General features: G+C 40.5%; 1 protein-coding gene across 1 annotated transcript in view; it reads right to left on the bottom strand.

Annotated features, from left to right (window-relative positions):
- Positions 1-7,288: 7,288 nt before the first annotated feature.
- Positions 7,289-24,406, bottom strand: part of LOC110542447 (UDP-glucuronosyltransferase 2B1-like) — a 35,634-nt gene continuing 18,516 nt past the window's right edge. Inside the window, exons 5-6 of the mRNA XM_060378812.1 lie at positions 18,864-19,083; positions 7,289-8,784 (exon numbers count right to left, since the gene is read on the bottom strand). Of these exons, the coding sequence (XP_060234795.1) occupies positions 8,511-8,784; positions 18,864-19,083 (494 nt within the window). The 3' untranslated portion in view covers positions 7,289-8,510. The remainder of the gene's footprint in view (positions 8,785-18,863; positions 19,084-24,406) is intronic.

The following is a 24,406-nucleotide window of genomic DNA, read 5'->3' as shown; positions in this document are numbered from 1 at the left end:
AACAACAGAGTCCATGTCAGAGACAGACCCTGCTTCCCTTACTAGGGAACCCTCATGGAGACTGAGCTGCCTATCTGCTAATATCAGCAGGGGGCCTAGCTCCTTTTCATGCTTGGTCCTTGGTTAGTTCATCACGCCCCCCTGGGCCCAGGCCTCTTGGCTCTATGCCTCTTCTTATGTAGAAAATATCATCCTGAGTGAACAGATCTAGAACCAGAAAGACAGACATGGAATACATTCACTTATAAACAGATATTAGTATATAATACAGGATCACCATACTACAATCTACTGTCCTAAAGAAGCTAAATAATGAGCAGGTTCCTAGGAAAGATGCTTAATTCCCAATTAGAATGGCAAATAGAACAGACACTGGAAGTTGATGAGAAGGAACATGATGGGCATCTTTCATAAAATGCCTCTGAAAGTCTCCACCCAGAAAGGGGATCAAAGCAGATGCTAAGATGTCGACAGAACTTTCCACCCAAAAGTAAAAGAATATACCTTCTTTTCACCACCTCATGGAACCTTCTCCAAAATAGACCATATAGTTGGTCACAAAGCAAGCCTCAACAGATACAAGAAGATTGAAATAATCCCCTGTATTCTATCTGACCCTCATGAAATAAAGCTGGACATCAACAACAATGGAATTAGAAAAAAGCCAACAAGCACATGGAGACTGCACAACTTGCTGCTCAATGATAGCTGGGTTAAGGAAGAAATAAGGAAAGAAATTAAAGACTTCCTAGAACTCAATGAAAATGGAGGTACAACATACCCTAATTTATGGGACACAATGAAAGCAGTGCTCAGAGGAAAATTCATAGCACTAATTGCCTTCAAGAAAAAATTTGTGACATCTGATACAAGCAACTTAATGGCTCAACTGAAAGCCCTAGAGAAAAAAGAAGCAAATGCACCCAAGAGGAGCAGACAGCTGGAAATAATCAAACTCAGGGCAACAATAAATCAACTAGAAACAAATAAAACTATTCAAAGAATCAATGAAACCAAGAGCTGGTTGTTTGAAAAAATCAACAAGATAGACAAACGTTTAGCCAAACTAACCAAAAGGGGCAGAGAGAAACTATCCAAATCAGCAAAATCAGAAATGAAAAGGGGGACATAGCTGCAGACACTAAGGAAATTCACACAATCATTAGGTCATACTACAAAAGCCTATATGCCACAAAATTCAAAAATCTAAAAGAAATGGACAATTTTCTTGATAGATTCCATTTACCAAAATTAAGTCAAGATCAGGAAGAAAGATTGAATAGTCCTATTTCCTTCAAGGAAATAGAAGCACTCATCAACAGTCTCCCTTCCAAAAAAAAAAAGTCCTGGGCCAGATGGATTCAGTGCAGAATTCTACCAGACCTTCAAAGATGTGCTAACTCCAATTCTCTCCAAACTATTCCACAAAATAGAAACAGAAGGAACACTACCAAACTCATTCTATGAAGCCACAGTCACCTTAATACCTAAACCACAAAAAGACCCAACAAAAAAAGAGAACTTCAGACCTATCTCTCTTATGAACATTGATGCAAAAATACTCAGTAAAATACTTGCAAACCGAATCCAAGAACACATCAAAGATATCATCCACCATGACTAAGTAGGCTTCATCCCAGGCATGCAAGGGTGGTTCAACATACGGAAATCCATCAATGTAATCCACCACATAAACAAACTGAAGGAGAAAAAACACATAATCATCTCCTTAGATGCTGAAAAAGCATTTGACAAAGTCCAACACCCATTCATGTTTAAAGTCTTGAAGAGATCAGGGATACAAGGCACATATCTAAACATAGTAAAGGCAATATACAGCAAGCCTATAGCCAACATCAAACTCAATGGAGAGAAACTTAAATCAATCCTACTGAAATCAGAGACAAGACAAGGCTGCCCACTCTCTCCATACCTCTTCAACATAGTACTTGAAGTCCTAGCCAGAGCAATACGACAACTAAAGGAGATCAAGGGGATACAAATCGGAAAGGAAGAGGTCGAAGTGTCACTATTCGCAGATGATATGATAGTATATATGAGTGACCCCAAAAATTCAACCAGAGAACTCCTCCAGCTGATGAACACCTTCAGCAAAGTGGCAGGATACAAAATCAACTCAAAAAAATCAGAAGCCCTCCTGTATACCAAAGACAAAAGGGCCAGAAAGAAATAAGGGAAACAACACCCTTTACACACACATAACTGAGACACTGTATCTCACCTTCTGTGAAGTATGAAGTCTTCTTTTCCATCTTTTTCAATTAATTTTGGTTGAATGCCTATTTTAATAGATGCTAGAATGGCTACTCGAGCTTGTTTCTTGGTTCTGTTTGGCTGGAAAATCTTTTTCTAGCTTTTCCCTCTGAGATTGTGTCTACCTTTATTGCTGAGGTGTGTATCTTGTATGCAGTAGATTGATGGCTCCTGTTTTCCCATCCAATCTGTTAGCTTGTGTCTTTTTATTGGAGAGTTGAGTCCATTGATGTTGAGCGATAATAATGACCAATGATTGCTACTTCCTGTTATTTTGATGTTGATATTGATGGTGGTAGAGTGTGTTTGGTGTGTTTGTTCTTCCCTTCTTTTGGTTTTTCTGATGTGGGATTATTTGTTTACAGTGTTTTCCTGGGTATAGTTAGCTTCCTTGGGTTTTTCCTCTAGTATCTTCTGTAAGGCTATACTTGTGGATAGATACTGTTTAAGTTTGTTTTTGTCTTGGAGTATCTTGTTTTCTTCATCTGTGATGATTAAAAGTTTTGCTGGGCATAGTAGTTCAAGCTGACATCTGTGGTCTCTTAGTGTCTGTAAGATATCTTTGCGGCCCTTCTTGATTTTAGAATCACTGTTGAGAATTCAGATTATTTCTTATAGGTCTGCCTTCATGTGTGACTTGGCTTCATATGTGACATTGTGGCTTTTAATAGTCTTTCTTTGTTCTGTATATAGACTAAGAGCAGAAGGAAGGAGAGGAGGATCTCCCCTATCAGTGGACCTGGGGAGGGGCATGCATGAAGAAGGGGGAGGGAGGATGGAACCGGGAGGGGGGAGGGAGGGGCCTATGGGGGGATACAAAGTTAATAAAGTATAATTAATAAAATAAAATTAAATAAAAATAAAAAAGAAAATATTTTATGGGTCTTGGGAGTTTTCTACTTCTCTTCCCATTTTTTCCTAGATTTTGTCTCTTTATAGTGTTTCATATTTCTTAGATGTTTTGTGTCGGGAAATTTTTAGATTTATTACTTTTCTTTGACTGATGCATCTATTTCTTCAATAATATCTTCTACACTTGAGATTCTCTCTTCCATCTCTTGAACTGTGCTGGTGATGCTTATGTCTGTGGTTTCTGTTCTCATCCCTAGGTTTTCCATCTCCAGGATTGTCTCAGATTCTTTAATGCTTCTATTTCTATTTTTAGGTCTTGAACAGTTTTATTCATTTCCTTTCCCCATTTCATTGTATTTTTCTGTATTTTTTAAAAGGATTTATTCAACTCTGTCACCTGTTTGATTGTACTTTACTGTATTTCTTTTAATGGATTTATTTTCCTCTTTCAAGGCCTCTGTCATTTTCATAATATCAGGTTTAAGATAATTTTTCTTGTGGTTCAGGTGTATAAGGGTTTTCAGGTATTGCTGAAATAGGATAGCTGGGTATCTGGTGCTGCTATATGGTGCTCTTGTACTTTGTTACTTATGCTCTTACCCTGACCTGTAGACATTTGGTTTCCCACGGTGTTATCAAACATGATGCCTGATGGTAGTTGGCCTCTAGGATTACTATAGAGCTGGTGGTCCTGGATGGTAGCAGTACCCTTGATTTCCTGCATGGTAACAGTCCTCTGGGGATAAATGGACAACTGCTAGTCTCTAATGGCTGCTGGTGTCTGACTTGTAGGTGGAGAAAGGGATCAGGAAATGTGGCATGCTGGATGCTGTTGGTCTCTGATGGGTGCTGGTTTCTGTTGGTCGTTGCTGCCACCTAATGGCTGCTGTTCCTGGCTGGCTTTCAGACTGTAAGAATGCAGGTGGAGAAAAAGGAGGAAAAGGGAGGGCTCCCCCCAAATGAAGCCTGAAGCATGCCACTGTTTCTAGATGGTTGCTGCTCTTCCCAGGTGGTTCCTCATCACCAATGATGGGGTGGAGGTGTGGTCCAGGAAGTCCCTTGAATAAGGACTCTGGAGTGTGCTGGAGTAGACTGGGCACCAGTGGCCCATGGCAGTGCATGCCTTGGCGGCTGGACTCTAGTGAGGTGCTAGGGGAAGGGCTCTCACCTGCTGTTCTCCTGTGGTGGCTGGTCACAGGACGTGAAGCGCATCCCAAAGAAGGACCCTGAAACACTCTAGAATGGACTGGATGACAGTGGTCTTGATCCTTGTTAATAATTAACCAAATTGTGTATTTTTCTGTTCTTTATAACTTTAGTACTCTCACACAAAATTATAATAAAGCATAAAAAGACAACATTTCCTATCAGACATTAAAAAGAATTTATTTTATGCCAATATGTGATTTAATATAATTATGCATACCTAAAAACTGTAGACATTAGCTATTCCAAAGAATGTAATATACTGACACAGCACTAGTGCTTTAAATAAAGATAAAGATCAAATCCAATCAGCAAACAGACATGAAATGCTTGTTTCCCAATACTCTAACACTGAAAATGGATAGGAATCCTAAACATTGTCAGTTTTCACCTAGGAACTGCTCATGGCTGTTTAGAAAGACAGGGGGAGCAGCCTTACCAGGCCACAGAAGATGACAATGCAGCCACTCCTGATGAGATCTGATAGACTAAGATCAGAAGGAAGGAGAGGAGGACCTCCCCTATCAGTGGACTTGGGGAGGGGCATGCGTGAAGAAGGGGGTGGGAAAGTGGGATTTGGAGGGGAGGACGGGGGATTTATAGGGGGTTACAAAGTGAATAAAGTATAATTAATAAAAAACTAAATCTTAAAAAAAGAAAGACTTATTCACTAACACATACCATGCATGGATATAACCTAGAACCTCCGCTCAGATGTAGCCTGTGGTAGCTCAGTAACCAATTGGTTTCCCAAAGTGAGGGGAACAAGGACTTTTCTAACAGGAACTCAATGACTGGCTCTTTGGCCTCCCCACCCCCGAAGGGAGGAGCAGTCCTGTTAGGCCACAGAGGAGGGCTTTGCAGCCAAAAGGCCAAATTCCACTACTCAGATGCCATTAACTCCAAATTTGCCATTAACTCCAAAAAGGATGCCATAGCTGGAGATTGTTCAATGCAAAATGTTTGCTTATGCTCTTTTATAGGAGAAAAAGGACTATAGTTCCATGTTAGCCCAGGATTATGCAGGGTTTTATTCAGATCATTGTTAACCATTATATAAAATATATGCCTGGCTGCCAGTACCTAAATAAATGATTTAATGCTGTTTCTTTCTGGCCTATAGATTTGGTATGGCCAGAATAGTCCATTTTTGCTGAGGGCTGCAGGGTAAGTTTAGTTCTCTGTATAATGCTAAATAAAACTTCTGTCCTTTAATTTTTTGCTGTTAAGTTTTAATACAATATAATAGGATTAATAAGATTTGCTAGCCCCTTTATAAATTATGTTTAATTAAAAGTTTTGCTTTGATTTTAATTTAAAAAAGCAGATTAAAAGTTATGCTAAAGATTATAGTTGAGTACAAGATTGAGTTTTACCTAGTCTCCTTGTTTAGGTTGTTTATTTTTTTTTAAGGTTAAATGTAAAATGGGTAATCATAAAGTTTGCCTATATAGATCTACCTAAAATTTGGTTCTAAATCATACATTTAAAAAATATGCCAAAATTAAAAATTATAATATCCTGTTTTATATGATGCAGTTTAGAGCAGATGATAAAGCTAGACAAAGAGTAACTCAAATATGCTGGCCCTCAGACTTGTCAGAGATCTGATAAATATGGCATTTTAACACACGTAAGCTTGTTATGACAGAGTCCAACCTGTTGAGGCACAAGAAAACAAGTTAATTCAGTTTGTAAAGGTACAACCTATAGTTTTTTTCCATTTAAAACAAAAGTTAGCCTAATTGTTGATGCTTTAAGGTATTTACTGATGGTTCATTATCTGGTGTTGCTGCCTATACTTATGGAAAAAAAAAAAACAGTTTCTTTTCAAGTGTCTAGCACATTTGCGCAAATAGCAGCGTTATCTACAGTATTGGCTGTGTTTCGTAGTTTTAATAAGCAGTCTTTGAACATTTTTACAGATAGTGCATATATAGCTCAGTCTTTGCCTAGGTTAGAGACTGCGGGTCAAATTCAGACATCTTCTCCTGATAGAATTTTATTTATACAAATTCAAAATTTGATACAAGAAAGAAACTTTCCCTTTTTCATAGGACATTTGAGGGCTCATTCTGATTGGCCAGGACCCCTGTCTGAAGGAAATGCATTGGCAGACAAAGCCACCAAAGTTTACTTTCCACAGTTAAAAAGAGCCCAGGATGCCCATAATATACATCATCTTAATAGTCAAACCTTGAGACCTAAATATGGGTTGACTAAGGAACAGGCCCATAGTATAGTCAAGGCTTGCAGTACTTGTCCTCAATTTCAGCTTGTTCCTCATTTGGGAGTCAATCCTAAAGGACTAGTTGCAAATCAAATTTGACAAATGGATATTACTCATATTTTTAAATTTAAAAAATTAAATTATGTACTTGTTTGCATTGATACCTATTCTGGATTCATTTTTGCCACTCCTCAACCAGGAGAAGCTGCAAAAAAATGTTATTGTTCATTGTCTACAGGCTTTTAATGTTCTGGGTGTTCCTAAGCAGTTTAAAACTGACAATGGAACAGGATATACTAGCAAATCTTTTAAAAGATTTTGTCAACAGTTTCAAGTTTCTCACATAACTGAAATACCCTACAATCCTCAAGGACAAGGCATGGTAGAACATGCCCACCATACAATTAAGATTTACTTGCAAAAAAAAAAAAAAAGAAGGGGGAGCTACTCCCCTAGACACCTAAGAATCATCTTAATCATGTTCTTTTCATTCTGAACTTTAAAATTTGGATAAGCATGGTAAATCTGCAGCAAATAGATTTTGGCATACAGAAACTAAAACAAACAAACAAACTTTTGTATTTTAAAATACCTGATAAATTTTAAAATGATTTATAGAATTTAACTCTGATGGTCCAGGACCAAACTCAGAGCTGTTGAGTCAAACTGTCTCATGTCTAAAAATATTAATATCATCAGTCAGATTTTAAAATATCGTCAAGTCCACAAATAAATACATATACACATAGAGACATAGCTAAGGAACATAGAAATCCAACATTGTCACCTTGGAGTAACTGGAATACTCAAATACCAGGACTTGTGCAGCCCCCACCGGACACAAGTACCACAAATTCCAGAAGGAGTGGACCCCCTCATGGGTCCCCTCCACACACATAGATACCAGAAGGAGCAGAGCCCCCATGGCCCTCTCCACAGCTTCCAGATGAAGAGCGGGCTCCAGCAGCCCTCTTATCACACAGAATATGGTCCCAGCGACCCTCTCTCCCGGTACCAAAATAAGTAGAGCTTTTACAAGCCCCTTCCCCAGGAATTGGAGCGTCCTCCATCTTCCCTTGACCAGATTGGAAACTCTCCAAGTTTCCCCAGACCTCAAAAGCAAACCAAAACCAGAAACCAAAACAGACAGCCAGCACACAAAAATAAAAAAAAAAAAAGAGACAAAGACAAAAAACAACCACGGTACCTGCTTTTTAAACATTTAAATATTTTTTTAAAACCTGTTTTTGTAATATTAAAACAAAGCATGCTCTTTAGGAGTGAAATTATAAAGCACATTTATAATTTTAAAAGTAAAAAACGGACTTTAAAATTTACCAGTGCAAACAATCCAATTTTATTATTGTTGTTATTATTTATTATTACTACTATTATTATTGTTGTTGTTTTTAATTTTAATTTCTCTAATTCCCTTAATAACTGAATTTGTTCCCTTTCTAATTGGACTTTCTCTTGGAGAACAGTAATATCTTCCTGCAGTGGTCACGTATCTCCTGCACATGTGGCAGGGAAAGCCATGGGGGCAGAGGGCACACGCGGCCAGTCTGAATTATGAGACTTGGCAGTTTCTTCCTCTGACTCCGTTTTATCCTCACTATGTAGCTCTTAAATTATTTTTTGCTCTCAAATTACACAAATATGTTTGAGCTCCTTTATGAACATTTGAAATAACCTTAGAAGTACTTTTTTCTACCTGTTTGGCTGCTCTAATTTCTCCAGGCAATTCTTTAGCTTGTGAGATCAAATTTTTAATTTTATCACTCTCATGCCTAGGATCCAGCATGTCTCTAATTAGAGTCCACAGAGAAAAAGTTGTAACAGAACCATTATTAGCGTAATATTCTTGCAATCTTTTTCCTACCCTCCCCCAAGTTTCCAGATTGACGGTACCTTCAACTAGGAACCAGGGACAAACTTCATTTACAAACTAAAGGGGATAAGGGCGTTTCTCCCAATTCCTGGCGTTTATCAGCATTGACTTTAAGTCCCATAAATAACTCCCTGCGACTGCTCTGCCCCATGATTGTGCTGCCTGCCTACCTTGTCTTCCTCCGTGCAATGGGCAGTCGTTACCAAACACTTTTTTTTTACTTAGGCATCCGGAGCTCCAAAAACCAGCGTTTATCACTTTGCCCCTCGTTTTCAAGGTCCCTTGTTTGGGCGCCAACTGACCCATCCATGGGCTAGTTGAAAGGGTCCACCTGAAAGAGGGAGTGGAAATTGGGGGACAGAGACATGAAGAATGGAGACAAGACAGATTCCTGATCAAGTCTCAATTTACTGAACGTGCAAACAACACTTATAAAGCAAAGGGCACAAGCAAATTTTTTTCACAGTAGCAATGCATCTGTGCCACCTGGCAAGGCATGCAGGAATTCACTCAAGGTTACACAAAGTTTTTGGTTCCCAAGGTTGCAGGGAGCTTGCTACTTCTCAGGCTCAGAGCACCCTGCAGAGACCGCCAAGGACAGTCTCTGAGAAATGGAACTATGGATAAGACCTGCATCCGCCAAGGCCAGGAGGCAGAATTCCAATTACCAGACTCCTTCACTTGTTGAAAATGAAATGAAAATACTGGTTGAATTATGATTCTCCCTTGCACAGAACTTCCATCAGAATTCTCACCATAATGAAAAAAATCTACTTCTGTTTCTAGCCTAGGAGACTGTGTATGTAAGAACCAGCAGCATTTTCTCCTCTTAATCTGCTTCTGGACATTCTGATTTGGTACATTTTTCTTCTGGTCTGACTTGAACCTGCCAATGCTTTTCCTCTGGGTTTGGTATAAATTTAATTTTCATTTATTGAGTACTATCTATGCAATATGCTAGCTTTTATCTCTTTGCCCAGGTCTTAACATAAATATCTACTAACATAGGCACTTTTTTTTTTTTCAATGCAGTTTATTCAGGAACATTGAACAATCCTCGGACCCCGGGGAAAGCCAGCCCACAGCTTAAATAGCCTCTGGGTAGGCAACCCAGGCGTGCCACAGGGGCAATGCAGATAGGTCCACATACATGGAAGCAAGCCAGATCCTCGGCCTTAGCCAAATGTGGAGTTGTTCGTGACAGAGAGCACTCACCATCGGGAAGGTGGAAGGCAGAAACCAGCTCCATCTTTAAGGCATAGCATTCCGCAGCTCTCTACAGTTCCCCCTTTTTGTTTTAGACGCATCAGGCAAGAGTAGAGGTCTGATCTCTGATATTAGAAATAAATTGGGACTTTGTACAGATGTTCATTTAGGTGTCATCCACCCAAAGAGCATCAGACCCGTCCGATACCTTTTTCTCAGAGGCGGGACCTGGGGCATCAACCCGCATGCAATCAGACATGCTCTTCTCTGGGTCCAAAGCAGCTGACCCTGAGTGCAGTGCTTAGCCTCGCATCCTGAGCGTATCATTTTAGCTTTTTATGGTATCCAACCATGCTTGGGGAGAATGTCCTGCTTCAATGGCTGTAAAGGCCTGAATGATCATGGCTGCATCACACTGTTGTGAGACTCTAATCTTGCATATATACCACAGGCAAACCAAGGAGACCAACACCAGAAGGCCTGCTAACACTCCCATGCCCGCCCATTCCTTCAGATGATTCATGGCTGCAGCAATCCATGTTGATAATCCTGTGGCTAGTCCTGCGTCCACTCCAGTAGAATTTACTGTGACAATGGCCACTCTCAGCTGCTCCATCGTAGTATCGAATTCTCCAGTCCAATTACCTAAAATATAGCTCGACAATTGTTTAGACAGATTTGCAGCACAGGAAAAATTCTCATGTTGTATGCTAGTGACACAAAGTCCAGCATACTTTCATTGACAGCCAGGTTGAGTGATTTGCCATAGGGTATCAATTTGCTCCTGCAAGAGGTCAATCCTCTGATTGAACACCATCAAGCTTCCTTTTAGTTGAGCATTAATTCCTTTATGTACAACTAAGGCATGAGCTACATTGGCTAAATGATTATTCAGGGTCTGAGCAGTCTGCCCAGTATGACTCATGGCTAATGCCCTGGTGGTAGCTCCAACAGCCATCAATGAGATGGTAGTAACAATGGTGGCTGTAGTTACAAGATCCCTTTTCTGTCTGAAGAGAGTCATAGCGTGAGGGGCATCAATGGGCACAGGCACCCAGTGAGGCATGCGAGTAACCAGGGCATACCTAAATTTACTAGCATTCCAGCATTGGGCAAAAAAGCAAGTATCATTACCACAATTACTTGGCTCTATCTGGCTAATAATGAATAAAAATGGGGGATATAGACAAACAGGTGTGGGCTTATAGGAAATATTATGAGAAGCCTTAACCCCTCGTTGGAACATCCTGCGTCAGTTCTAGAACTAGCAGTGGTGGTGTCCGAGGTCTGAGTAGGTTCAGGAGACCATTGCCCCCAGGGGTGAGACGTGCTCCATGCCAATTGACTAACTCCATGTTTTCCTCCAATTTTGAAAGTCATTTAAGGTTCTTAAATTATTTTTTCCCTTTTTTCTTAAATTTTTCATCAATTACACTTTATTCATTCTGCATCCCCCCATAAGCCCCTCCCTCCTCTCCTCCCAATCCCACCCTCCCTCCTCCCTCGGCTTTCATGCCACTCCCCAAGTCCACTAATAGGGGAGGTTCTCCTCTCCTTTCTGATCTTAGTCTGTCAGTTCACATCAAAAGTGGCTGTATTGGCCTCTACTGTGGCCTGGTAAGGCTGCTCCCTCCCCCCCCAGAGGGAGGTGATCAAAGAGCAGGCCAATCAGATTATGTCAGAGGCAGTCCCTCTTCACATTACTATGTAACCCAATTGGACTCTGAACTGCCCTGGGCTACATCTGTGCAGGGGTTCTAGGTTATCTCCATGAATAGTCCTTGGTTGTGGTATGAGTCTCTGGGAAGTTCCCTATGTTCAAATTTTCTTGTTCTGTTGCTCTCCTTGTGGAGACCCTGTCCTCTCCAGCACTTACTATTTCCCAGTTCTTACCTAAAATTCCGTTCTCCTGCCCAACAGTTGCCCATCCAGCTCAGCATCTGCTTTGATAGTCTGAAGGGCAGAGGCTTTCAGAGGCCCTCTGTGGTAGGTTCCTAGGTTGTTTCCTGTTTTCTTCTTCTTCTGATGTCCATCCTCTTTGCCTTTCTGGATGGGGATTGGACGTTTTAGTTAGGGTCCTCTCTCTTGCATAGTTTCTTTAGATGCACAGGTTTTAGTGGGTTTGTCCTATGTTGTATGTCTATATGAGTGAGTATATACCATGTGTGTCTTTTTGCTTCTGGGACAACTCACTCAGGATGATCCTTTCCAGATCCCACCATTTACCTGCAAATTTCATGATTTCCTTATTTTTTCATTGCTGAGTAATATTCCATTGTGTAGATGTACCACAATTTCTGCATCCATTCTTCAGTTGAGGGGCATCTGGGTTGTTTCCAGCTTCTGGCTATTACAAATAAAGCTGCTACAAACATGGTTGAGCAAATGTCCTTTTTGTGTACTTGAGCCTCTTTTGGATATATGCCCAGGAGTGGTATGGCTGGATCTTGAGGAAGCGCTATTCCTAGTTGTCTGAGAAAGCGCCAGATTGATTTCCAGAGTGGTTGTACAAGTTTATATTCCCACCAGCAGTGGAGAAGGGTTCCCCTTTCTCCACAACCTCTCCAGCATGTGTTGTCACTTGAGTTTTTGATCTTGGCCATTCTCATGGGTGTAAGGTGAAATCTCAGGGTTGTTTTGATTTGCATTTCCCTAATGGCTAGTGAGGTTGAGCATTTCTTTAAGTGCTTCTCTGCCATTCCGTATTCCTCTACAGAGAATTCTCTGTTTAGCTCTGTTCCCCATTTTTTTAAGTGGATTACTTGGTTTGCTGCTTTTCAGCTTCTTTAGTTCTTTATATATACTGGATATGAGTCCTCTGTCAGATAAAGGGTTGGTGAAGATTCTTTCCCAATCTGTAGGTGGTCGCTTTGTTTTGATGACGGTGTCCTTTGCTTTACAGAAGCTTTTCAGTTTCATGAGGTCCCATTTATTGGTTGTTGCTCTTAGAGCCTGTGCTGTTGGTATTCTGTTCAGGAAGTTTCCCCCTGTACCAATGAGTTCTAGGGTATTTCCCACTTTTTTTTCAAGCCGATTTAATGTGTCTGGTTTTATGTTGAGGTCTTTGATCCACTTGGTCTTCAGTTTTGTGCAGGGTGACAAGTATGGATCTATTTTCATTTTTCTACATGTAGACATCCAGTTAGACCAGCACCATTTGTTGAAGATGCTATCTTTTTTCCATTGTATGGTTTTGGCATCTTTGTCAAAGATCAGGTGTCCATAAGTGTGTGGGTTTATTTCTGGGTCCTCTGTTCGGTTCCATTGATCCACCATTCTGTTTCTATGCCAGTACCATGCAGTTTTTAAAACTGTTGCTCTATAGTACAACTTAAGATCAGGGATGGAGATACCTCCAGAAGATCTTTTATTGTAGAAGATTGTTTTAGCAATTCTGGGTTTCTTGTTATTCCATATGAAGTTGAGAATTTTCCTTTCCAGGTCTGTAAAGAATTGTGTTGGTAATTTGATGGGCATTGCATTGAATCTGTAGATTGCTTTTGGTAAGATGGCCATTTTTACTATGTTAATCCTACCAAGCCATGAGCATGGGAGATCTTTCCATCTTCTCATATCTTCTTCTAATTCTTTCTTCAGAGATTTGAAATTTTTTTCATACAAGTCTTTGACTTCCTTGGTTAGGGTTACTCCGAGGTACCTTATGTCATTTGTGGCTATTGTGAAGGGTGTTGTTTCCTTAATTTCTTTCTCAGCCCTTTTGTCTTTTGTATACAGGAGGGCTACTGATTTTTTTGAGTTAATTTTGTATCCTGCCACTTTGCTGAAGGTGTTTATCAGCTGTAGGAGTTCCCTGGTAGAGTTTTTGGGGTCACTCACGTATACTATCATATCATCTGCAAATAGTGATAATTTGACTTCTTCCTTTCCAATTTGTATCCCCTTGATCTCCTTCAACTGTCTTATTGCTCTAGCAAGGACTTCCAACACTATGTTGAAGAGATATGGAGAGAGTGGGCAGCCTTGTCTTGTCCCTGATTTCAGTGGGATTGCTTTAAGTTTCTCTCCATTCAGTTTGATGTTGGCTATAGGCTTGCTGTATATCGCCTTTACTATGTTTAGATATGTGCCTTGTATCCCTGATCTCTCCAATACTTTGAACATGAATGGATGTTGGATTTTGTCAAAGGCTTTTTCAGCATCTAGGGAGATTATCATGTGGTTTTTTTCTTTCAGTTTGTTAATATGGTGGATCACATTGATGGATTTCCGTATATTGAACCACCCCTGCATACCTGGAATGAAGCCTACTTGGTCATACTGGATAATATCTTTGATGTGTTCTTGGATTCGGTTTGCAAGTATTTTATTAAGTATTTTTGCATCAATGTTCATAAGGGAGATTGGCCGGAAATTCTCTTTCTTTGTTGAGTCTTTGTGAGGTTTAGGTACCAAGGTGACTGTGGCTTCATAGAATGAATTTGGTAATATTCCTTCTGTTTCTATTTTGTGGAATAGTTTGAAGAGAATTGGTGTTAGCTCTTCTTTGAAGGTCTGGTAGAATTCTGCGCTGAAGCCATCTGGTCCTGGGCTTTTTTTGGATGGGAGACTTTTGATGACCGCTTCTATTTCTTTGGGGGATATAGGTCTATTTAGTTGATTTACCTGGTCCTGGTTCAGCTTTGGTAAGTCAAATCGATCAAGAAAATTGTCCATTTCATTTAGATTTTCAAATTTTGTGGCATATAGACTTTTGAAGTAAGTCCTAATGATTGTTTGGATTTCCTCAGTGTCTGTAGTTATATCCCCCTTTTCATTTCTGATTTTGTTGATTTGGGTGGTGTCTCTCTGCCTTTTAGTTAGCCTGGCTAAGGGTTTGTCGATCTTGTTGATTTTCTCAAAGAACCAGCTCTTGGTTTCATTGATTCTTTGAATTGTTTTATTTGTTTCCAATTGATTGATTTCAGCCCTGAGTTTGATTATTTCCAGCCGTCTACTCCTTCTTGGTGTGTCTGCTTCTTCTTTTTCTAGGGTTTTTAAGTGAGCCATTAGGGTGCTTGAATGAGCTGTCTCGAATTTCTTCTTGAAGGCACTTAGTGCTATGAACTTACCTCTTAGCACTGCTTTCATTGTGTCCCACAAGTTTGGGTATGTTGTGTCTTCATTTTCATTGATTTCTAGAAAGACTTTAATTTCTTTCTTTATTTCTTCCCTGACCCAGCTGTCATTTAGTAACAAGTTGTTCAGTTTCCATGTGTATGTAGGCTTTTTGTTATTTCTGTTATTGTTGAGGTCCAGCTTTATTCCATGGTGATCAGACAAGATACATGGGATTATATCAATCTTCTTGTATCTGTTGAGGCTCGCTTTGTGACGCACTATGTGGTCTATTTTGGAGAAGGTTCCATGAGGTGCTGAGAAGAAGGTAAATTCTTTTGTGTTTGGGTGTAAAGTTCTGTAAATGTCTGTTAGGTCCATTTGATTCATGACCTCTGTCGGAGACATTGTTTCTTTGTTTAATTTCTGTTTGGTTGACCTGTCCTTTGTTGAGAGTGGGGTGTTGAAGTCTCCCACTATTAATGTGTGGGGATCTATATGTGCTTTAAATTTTATCAATGTTTCTTTCACATATGTAGGTGCCCTTGTATTTGGGGCATAGATGTTCAGGATTGTGATGTCTTCCTGGTGGAATTTTCCCTTGATGAGTATGAAGTGTCCTTCCCCATCTCTTTTGATTAATTTTGGTTGAAAGTCTATTTTATCAGATATTAGAATGGCTACTCCTGCTTGCTTCTTGGGTCCGTTTGCTTGGAAAGTCGTCTTCCAACCCTTTACCCTCAGGTAATGTCTATCTTTGTGTCTTAGGTGTGTTTCTTGTATGCAACAGATTGCTGGGTTTTGTTTATGTATCCATTCTGTTAATCTGTGCCTTTTTATTGGAGAGTTGAGTCCATTGATGTTGAGAGAGATTAATGACCAGTGGCTGTTAGATCTCTTGATTTTGATGTTGGCTGTGGTCATCAGGTTGTGTGCTTGGTTGCTTTTTGTTTTACTGAAGTGAGGTTATTTATTTCCTGTGTTTTCTTGAATGTAGCTAGCTTTCTTGGGTTGTATTTTCCCTTCCAGTGTCTTCTGTAATGCTGGATTTGTTTGTAGGTATTGTTGAAATTTGTTTTTGTCATTGAATATCTTGTTTTCTCCATCTATGAGGACTGAGAGTTTTGCTGGGTATAGTAGCCTGGGCTGACATCTGTGTTCTCTTAGGGTCTGCATGATATCCGTCCAGGCCCTTCTGGCTTTCATAGTCTCTGTTGAAAAGTCAGGTGTGATTCTAATGAGTTTGCCATTATATGTTACTTGGCCTTTTTCCCTTGCAGCTTTTAGTATTTTTTCTTTGTTCTGTATACTTACTGTTTTGATTATTATGTGGCGGGAGGATTTTCTTTTCTGGTCAAATTTGTTGGGTGTTCTGTAGGCCTCATGTATTCTAATTGGCCTCTCCTTTAGCTTGGGGAAATTTTCTTCAATGATTTTGTTGAAAATATTTTCTGGGCCTTGGAGAAGGGAGTCTTCTTTTTCCTCTATACCTATTATTCTTAGGTTTTGTCTTTTCATATTGTCTTGCATTTCTTGGACGGTCTGTGTCAGAAATTTTTCGGATTTAACATTTTCTTTGACAGATACATCGATTTCTTCCATTGTATCTTCTACACCTGAGATTCTTTCTTCCATCTCTTTTAGTCTGTTGGTTATGCTTACCTCTGTAGTTCCTGTTTTCTTCCCTAGATTCTTCCTTTCCATTATTTCTTCCATTTGTGTTTTCTTTAATTTTTCCAATTCTATCTTCAGGTCTTGAGTTGTTTTGTTTACTTCCTTCACCTGTCTGATTGTACTTTCCTGTTTTTCTTTTAGTTCCTTCAACTCTGTTTCTATCATTTCATTCAGTGTTTTAAGCATTTCCTTTCTAAAGGCCATAAACTGTTTGGCTGCAGCTTCCTCTATTTCTTTACGGATGGCAATATTCTGTTTGAGGTTATCTTCCTCTATGTCTTTACGAATCTTATTTGTTTCCTCTGTTATAATCTTCATGAGCATACTTGTTAGGTCATCTTCTTGGATTTCAGTTATGGTGGGGTGTCCAGGGCTACTTGCCCCTGGGTAACTGGGTTCTGGAGATGCCATATTGCTCTGTCTTTTGTTGCTTGAGCTTTTACGCTGGCCTCTACCCATTGTGTTATCTTAGGAGTTTGGGGTTATTTTCTGGTGGTTCCTGGGGATCCTGTGGTGGAGAGAATCCCCTTTGCAGAAAGCTGGTTTTTCCTGAAGGATGTCTTCTCAGCTTTTTGGGTATAGTCCCTGGATGGCTGGTGTTTTTTCAGGAGTTGCTCACCTCAGGGATATAGACCTGAGTGGTAACTGTGGTCTTTGTTAGTCGAGAGGGTTCTCCTCTCACCCAGGGAAGTCCTGAGGGCAGCTGCCCTGTTTCTGGGTTTCTTGTTGCAAATTTAATGATCAGCTGCTGTGACCCAGTTGGACATCAGGCGCGCCTCAACTGTTTGTGCTTGTGTCTGGAGCACAGCTGAGTGCTGGCGCCTCGGCCCCACTAGACTGCTAGACTTTTTCTAGGGAAGGATTGGGTGATTTAGATCAGTACAGTTTCCTTCCTTCCCAGTGGATTCTCTGGAGACAGGGACTCCTAGTGTCTATTTTTGCCCTGGTGCACACTGCTCAGTGTCCGCCAGCTGGCTGGCCACAGAAATTTGCCTGTGCCTGGAGCACAGCTGTGTGATGGCGGCTCAGTCTCTGCCAGCTGTCTGGTGCGCAGAAACTGCCTGTGTCTGCCTTTGCGGCTTTTGGGAGCCCGAGTGGCTCCCCAAGCTGGGTAATTTTCCGGGGACCTTTTCAGGTTGGGGGTGAGCTGAGTGCTCTGAGATCAGACCCGCCGTTTCTATCTCAGGCGGCGAATCAGGCGCGCAGGCAGGCAGGGCTCTGTGCCAGAACCTGGGTCCCCGGCTCTGGCTCCGGGCTGGCTCCTGGGGTGCCCGTGGAACCCGCCCGAGTCTTTTCCAGGGGATGTCTGGGTGACCTAAGGCCGGTCCCAATCGTTTCCTGTACCCTGGGGTTATCTCTCGACTGAAAATTCCAGTCTCTGATAGTGTGGTGCCCAAGGTTCAGTCTGGGACCATGACCAGAGACACTGGCTTGTGGCTCTGGGCTGGGGCTGGGGCTGGTGGCCGGCAGCCAAGCGTCTGGCGGAACCGGGATCTCTTCCGCGGTTTAGCCGGGTGAGTTAAAAGCTGATTGAATCCCCCACCGTGGGGTATCCTCTCACCTGGGAAACACAATGACTGTGTTTTATGGCCGAGAGTTCTGATTGCTGTTCACTGTGCTGATCCTGCTGTGCTGCTGCTCAGAATGAGAGTCCTCCTGGTGCCGCCATCTTGCCCCTCCCCGACATAGGCACTTTTGTTGACACCATTGACTTAGCATTCTTTGATGTTGGTTATGACCTCAGCAGACATATTTCTTTTACAATGATTAACGATATAAACTATTTTAGAAGATTTTCAAAACCATAACGACATATCATATAATTGAATTTAGAACACATTTTACCCAAGCCAGAACTTCCTTTGCAGTGTCAGGCTGCAGTAGAACATGCCTTTTATCTGAGCACTTCAGAGGCAGAAGCAGAAGGATCCCTCTGAATTTGGCACCAGCTCAGAGCTACAACATGAGATCTTGTTTAAAAAAATGATAGTGCTGGGTGTTGGTTTGGTGCTATGTATTCTAATGGTAATTACTGGCCCCTAAGACCTGGTTGCTGCCCAGAAGAGCACATTCAGTATACTTGTCCTTGTTGTATAAACTTTGACTAAGAAATTATTTTTGATGGTTAATAATAAAATGCCGACAGACCTGGGCAGGCCAAAGGAAGGTAGATGTGGCTAAAGTTCAAAAGCTTTGAGGACAGAAGGATCAGGAGAGAGAGGTATTGGAGAAAGAAAGGAAGACACGTATGAGATAGGTTGGTGTGAAATAGCACATGGCTGATCAACATAAATGGAGAAATAGTTACACATACTAATCATGATGGCACATACTTTTAATTCCAGCACTCAGGAGGCTGAAGAAAGCAGGTGTCTATGAGTTTGAGGCCAGTCTTGTGGTTGTATAGTGAGACACTATCTCAAAAAAACTAAACAAAACACTAAACATAATCAAACAAAAAAAAAATAGACTCACAAAGGTTCATTTTGGACAGTCTTCAAGGCAGTGAGAAGGTTTGTAGTTGACAGTATATGAACATCCACTCTAACAGCTGCTCCCTTGGCTACCATGTGGTTAATATTATCAGGTTGATCTGCACACAAGGGAATCCCAACAATTGGAATGCCATGATAGATTGCCTCATAGATGCCATTGGTTCCACCATGAGCTATAAAAGCTTTGGTTTTTGGATGACCTAGGAAGAGAAGAATTTTCTGTAATTATTGATTATAATATTAAAAATATGTGAAATATAATGCCTCAGAAGGGGACTGTTCTCATAGAAAACATATTATTAATGCCACAGATTTACAATGAAACTTCTTTGTAGTTTTCTGTTTGTTTGTTTGTTTGTTTGTTTTAAGCAAGGAACACTTAAATGCACAGGAAAGCTAAAAGAATGGTATTTGAAAAATGTAGCATGTGTCTCAAGACTTGAAGAACGAAAAAAAAATTGTCATATAATAAACTAAAGAAAGATTGTCAGTAAAAGAGATCAGTGAAAAGAATCCACATGCTATTGTTCTAGGACCAGGCATTAATTTCCTCTGCGTCTCTGAAAAATAGAAAAGAACCTTCAACTAACACTTTTTCAAGCCAGTGTAATTTCCAAGTGCAATTGAAATCCGTGTCCTTATACACACATATCAATATAGCTCTCATTCCTGATTGAAGAATTTTCTGGGTTTTTTTTGTTTTTTTTTTGTTGTTGTTGTTTTTTTTGTTTGTTTGTTTGTTTTTTCCAGCAGAGATCATTAGAGAAAGCCAGAGTTGTAAAAATGCAGAGGACAACTGACCTTTAGGTACAAAGCTCCAAATTATACATCTACAACACATGTAAGGCTCAGGGAACATTTCAGAAGAGAAGGTAGAAATATAGAAGAGTCATGGGACAAGGAAATCTGCTCTGAGATTGTGTCTTCATATAGTACAGGGAGACTACAGTCACTGAATCTCAACTTCATAGTGGCCTAAACAAGATCATTGTAATAAATATACCAGTTGATGTGCCAATGTAGAGGCAGAAAATTTCACAGTGCCCTCTCCCCAGATGAAGAGGTACAGGTACTTAATGAGTGCTGGTGGAGGAAGAATCAGTTTTCCTCAGGGACAACTCCAAATTTATTATCCAATAAGAGTGGCAAGTCCAAAATCACATAAATAAGGGCAATACTAAATGGACTCAGCAGGTTGTATTTGGGTATTCATATATATGTACAGATGTAATAAAATAATCAGGTAGGAAAAAAAAGAGTATTTGGGAAGGGAGAAGGTAGATCTGAGAGTAGTAAAGAAGAAAGTTGGAGCTTTGGGTTTAATTTGACTAAAATATATCGTATGAAATTTGTTGGTATAATATTCGTGTGGAATGTCTACAATTTACCCTTGTTTAAGTGCCCATTTCTCTATCCCACTATCTGGTTTCAATTGGACATTTCATTGGGTTGTTTATTTTAAGCATTAGCTGTCTCAATAAAACAACCAGCCAATGCTGAGCAATAGAGAGAATAAAGTGGGACATTGTGGTGTGGAGAGGAGGAGAAAGAAGGGAATGGGAGAAGAGAGATCTGAGAGAAGAGATTGGCAGGAGAAGACTTGGAATTAGGAGGAGAGATAAACCTGACCTAAGATATGACTAAAAGGAAGAATAATGTGGGATATCCGAATGGGAAAAAGTATGTGGGCTAGGAGGTTTAGGATGGAGTAACTATTGCCCAGGATTGTGCTTTAGGTTAATTAAATACACCCTACTTTCTGTGTGGTGGTTTGGGTATACAGCTGGTTTAGGAATAACATCTGTTTAACTAAAAGAAAAATTTATAATAAATATTAGTAATCAACAACAGAAATTCTCAAAGAATTCACCACAATGTCACATTAAAAATTCATATGGGGAGGAGGATACAAGATGGCAGCTGCCGGGAGGACACTCTTTCTGACCATCAGCACAGCAGGATTGACACAGTTACCAGCAGACAGAACTCTCGGTCCTAAAACACAAGCAATTGTGTTTCCCACTTGAGAGGATACCCCATAGTGGGATTCAATCAGCTTCAACTCACCCATCTAAACCATGGAAGAGGTCCTTGTTCCATCCAGCGCTTGGTTGCCAGCCCAGAGCCACAAGCCAGCCTGCTCTGATCACTGTCCTAGACTGAACTGTGCACCCCACAACATCAGAGCCTGGGATTTCCAGTCGACAGATAACCCCAAGGTGCAGGAAATGATCTGGACTGACGTTTGCTCACCCAGACAATTCCTGGAAAAGACCTTGGGTCCGCAGGTGCCCAGCTGCCAGCCCAGAGCCAAGCACACAGGCACCAGCACAGAGTCCTACCTGCATGCCTGATTCACTGGCCTGACAGGCTCCAGGGCACCAGAGACTGAGTTTCTCTGTCGGGTGCAAACGCACGGGGAGGGGAACAGCAGGATCTCAGAGCACTTAGCTGACACCCCCACCCTGAAAATTTCTCGGGAAAATTTACCCAGCTCGGCAGACTCCAGGCGCCCAATCTCTAGCAAAGTGGAGTCATGCGTGCCTGTGCCTACGTGGCCAACCCAGACAGAACGTCTGTCCCCAAAGCACACTCTAGGTGTCCCTGTTTGGAGGAAACCCTGCAGTCAGCAGGTCCAACACTCAGGACACCCAGCTCCAGAAGACTTTCTGAACTCACACAGGCTCTTGGCTCTATCCTTCTACTGCAGGCATGAGAATCCTGCTCACCTGTCATTGATTACTGCTAGGTCACTGGGGCACAAAGCTGCATCCCCAGACCTACAAAAGCCTGAGAGCCATTAGAGCACCCCTCAGATACTGCTCCAAGGTGTGACGAGTTATCCCTAGTTGAACTGACAAAACTGCGGAACTCCCTGGTTCTTCAAGAGGGCTGCACCCAACAATTACACCTTAAGAGCAACAGCTACAGCTCACTAAATTCAGAGCAAGAAACAAACCCAGCAGCAAGGCAGCCATCTCCAGGACTTCTCTTGATGAGAGGAGAGCCTTCCTGAACACCACAGTTACCACACAGGTCCATACACCTGAAGTGAACTGTGACAATTCCTGAGAAGCACCACCATTCAGTTGACCATACCCAAAAAGCTGAGGAGATCTCCTTCAGAACCCTGCCAAGTCAATTCTCCCCACTCCAGGACCCAGCAGGCACCAGAAATTAACAGAAAACACCTGAGACAGACAGATGGGTAGAGGCCGGTGAAAAGGCACAACCAATGCTATATGGCATCCCCAGAACCCAGTTATTCAGGGGAAAGTAGCCCTGGACACCCTAACATAAGCAAAATTCAAGAAGATGACCTTACATCTATGCTTATGAAGAGGTTAATGGAGGAAGCAAATAAAATGCACAAAGAATTAGGGGAAGATATAATAAAACAGATTATGGCCATCCATAAAGAAATACAGGAAGATGCAGTCAGTTTGTGGCTTTCAGAGAGGAAATGATTAAATCACTGAAAAAAATAAAAGAAACAGAGGAATGTTCAAACAAACAGATGAAGGGATTGAAGGAAATACAGGAAAATACAGTCAGACAGGTAAAGGAAATCAACAAAATAGTTCAAGATTTAAAGATAGAATTGGAAAAATTAAAGAAAACACAAGCAGAGGAAATCATGGCAAGGGAGAACTTAGGAAAGAAAACAAGAACTACAGAGGTAAGCATAACCAACAGACTACAAGAGATGGAAGAAAGAATCTCAGGTGTGGAAGATACAATGGAAGAAATCGATGTATCCGTCAAAGAAAATAATAAATCTAAAAAAAAAAAATCCTGACATAAATCATCCAAGAAATCCAAGACAACATGAAAAGACAAAACCTAAGAATAATAGGAATAGAGAAAAAAGAAAATTCCCTCCTCCAAGGCCCAGAAAATATTTTCAACAAAATAATAGAAGAAAAATTCCCCAACTTAAAGGAGAGGCCTATAAGAATACAAGAGGCTTACAGAACACCCAATAAATTAGACCAGAAAAGAAAATCCTTCCTCCACATAATAATCAAAACAGTAAATATATAAAACAAATAAAAAAATTCTAAAATTTGCAAGAGAAAAAGGCCACATAACATATAATGGCAAACACATTCAGAATCACACCTGATTTTGAAATAGAGATTATGAGAGCCAGAAGGGCCTGGACAGATATCATGCAGACCCTAAGAGAACACAGATGTCAGTCTAAGCTACTATACCCAGAAAAACTCTCAGTCCTTATAGATGGAGAAAACAAGATATTCAAACACAAAAACAAATTTAAATAGAACCTCCCCACAAATCCAGCATTACAGAAGAAAAAATAGAAGGAAATATACAACCCAAGAACACTAACTACTTTCAGGAAAACACAGGAAATAAAAAACCTCACTACAGCAAAACTAAAAGTAGCCAAGCACACAAACACACTACCGTAGCTGACATCAAAATCAAAGGATCTAAGAGACACTGGTCATTAATCCCTGTCAACATCAATGGACTCAATTCTCCAATAAAAAGACACAGACTAACAGAATGGATACATAAACAAGACCCAATAATCTGTTGCATACAAGAGACACACCTAAGTCACAAAGATAGACATTACCTGAGAGTAAAGGGTTGGAAGACGGTTTTCAAAGCAAATGGACCCAAGAAGCAAGCAGGAGTAGCCATTCTAATACCTAATAAAATAGACTTTCAACCAAAATTAATCAAAAGATAAGGAGAAGGACACTTCATACTCATCAAGGGAAAATTCCACCAGGAAGAATTTCACAATCCTGAACATCTATGCCTCAAATACAAGGGAACCCACATTTGTAAAAGAAACATTAATAAAACTTAAACTACACATAGATCCTAACACATTAATAGTGGGAGACTTCAACACTCTACTCTCAACAAAGGACAGGTCAACAAAACAGAAATTAAAGAAAGAAAAAATAACTCTGACAGAGGTCATTAATAAAATGGACCTCACAGACATCTACAAAACCTTTCACCCAAACACTTCTTCCCAGCACCTCATGGAACATTCTCCAAAATAGACCATATAGTTGGTCACAAAACAAGCCTTAACATATAGAAGAAGATTAAAATAATTCCTTGTATCCTATCTGATCACCATGGACTAAAGCTGGACCTCAACAACAGAAATAGGAAAAAGCCTACACACACATGGAAACTGAAGAACATGCTACTAAATGACAGCTGGGTCAGAGAAGAAATAAAGAAATTAAACTCTTCCTAGAATTCAATGAAAATGAAAGCACAACACACCCAAACTTATGGGATACAATGAAAGACATGCTTAGAGGAAAGTTCATAGCTCTAAATGCCTTCAGGAAGAAATTTGTAACATCAGATTCAAGAAACTTAATGGCTCACCTAAAAGCCCTAGGAAAAAAAAAGAAGAAGAAGAAGAAGCAGACACACCAAAGAGGAGTAGACTGCTGGAAATAATCAAAGTCAGGGCTGAAATCAATAAATTAGAAACAAATAAAACAATTCAAAAAAATCAAT

The sequence above is a fragment of the Meriones unguiculatus genome, chromosome 3, assembly GCF_030254825.1.
Source record: "Meriones unguiculatus strain TT.TT164.6M chromosome 3, Bangor_MerUng_6.1, whole genome shotgun sequence".
Classification (NCBI taxonomy): domain Eukaryota; kingdom Metazoa; phylum Chordata; class Mammalia; order Rodentia; family Muridae; genus Meriones; species Meriones unguiculatus.
Note: the sequence above shows the minus strand (reverse complement) of the source record. Positions and strands in the feature narration are given on the sequence as shown.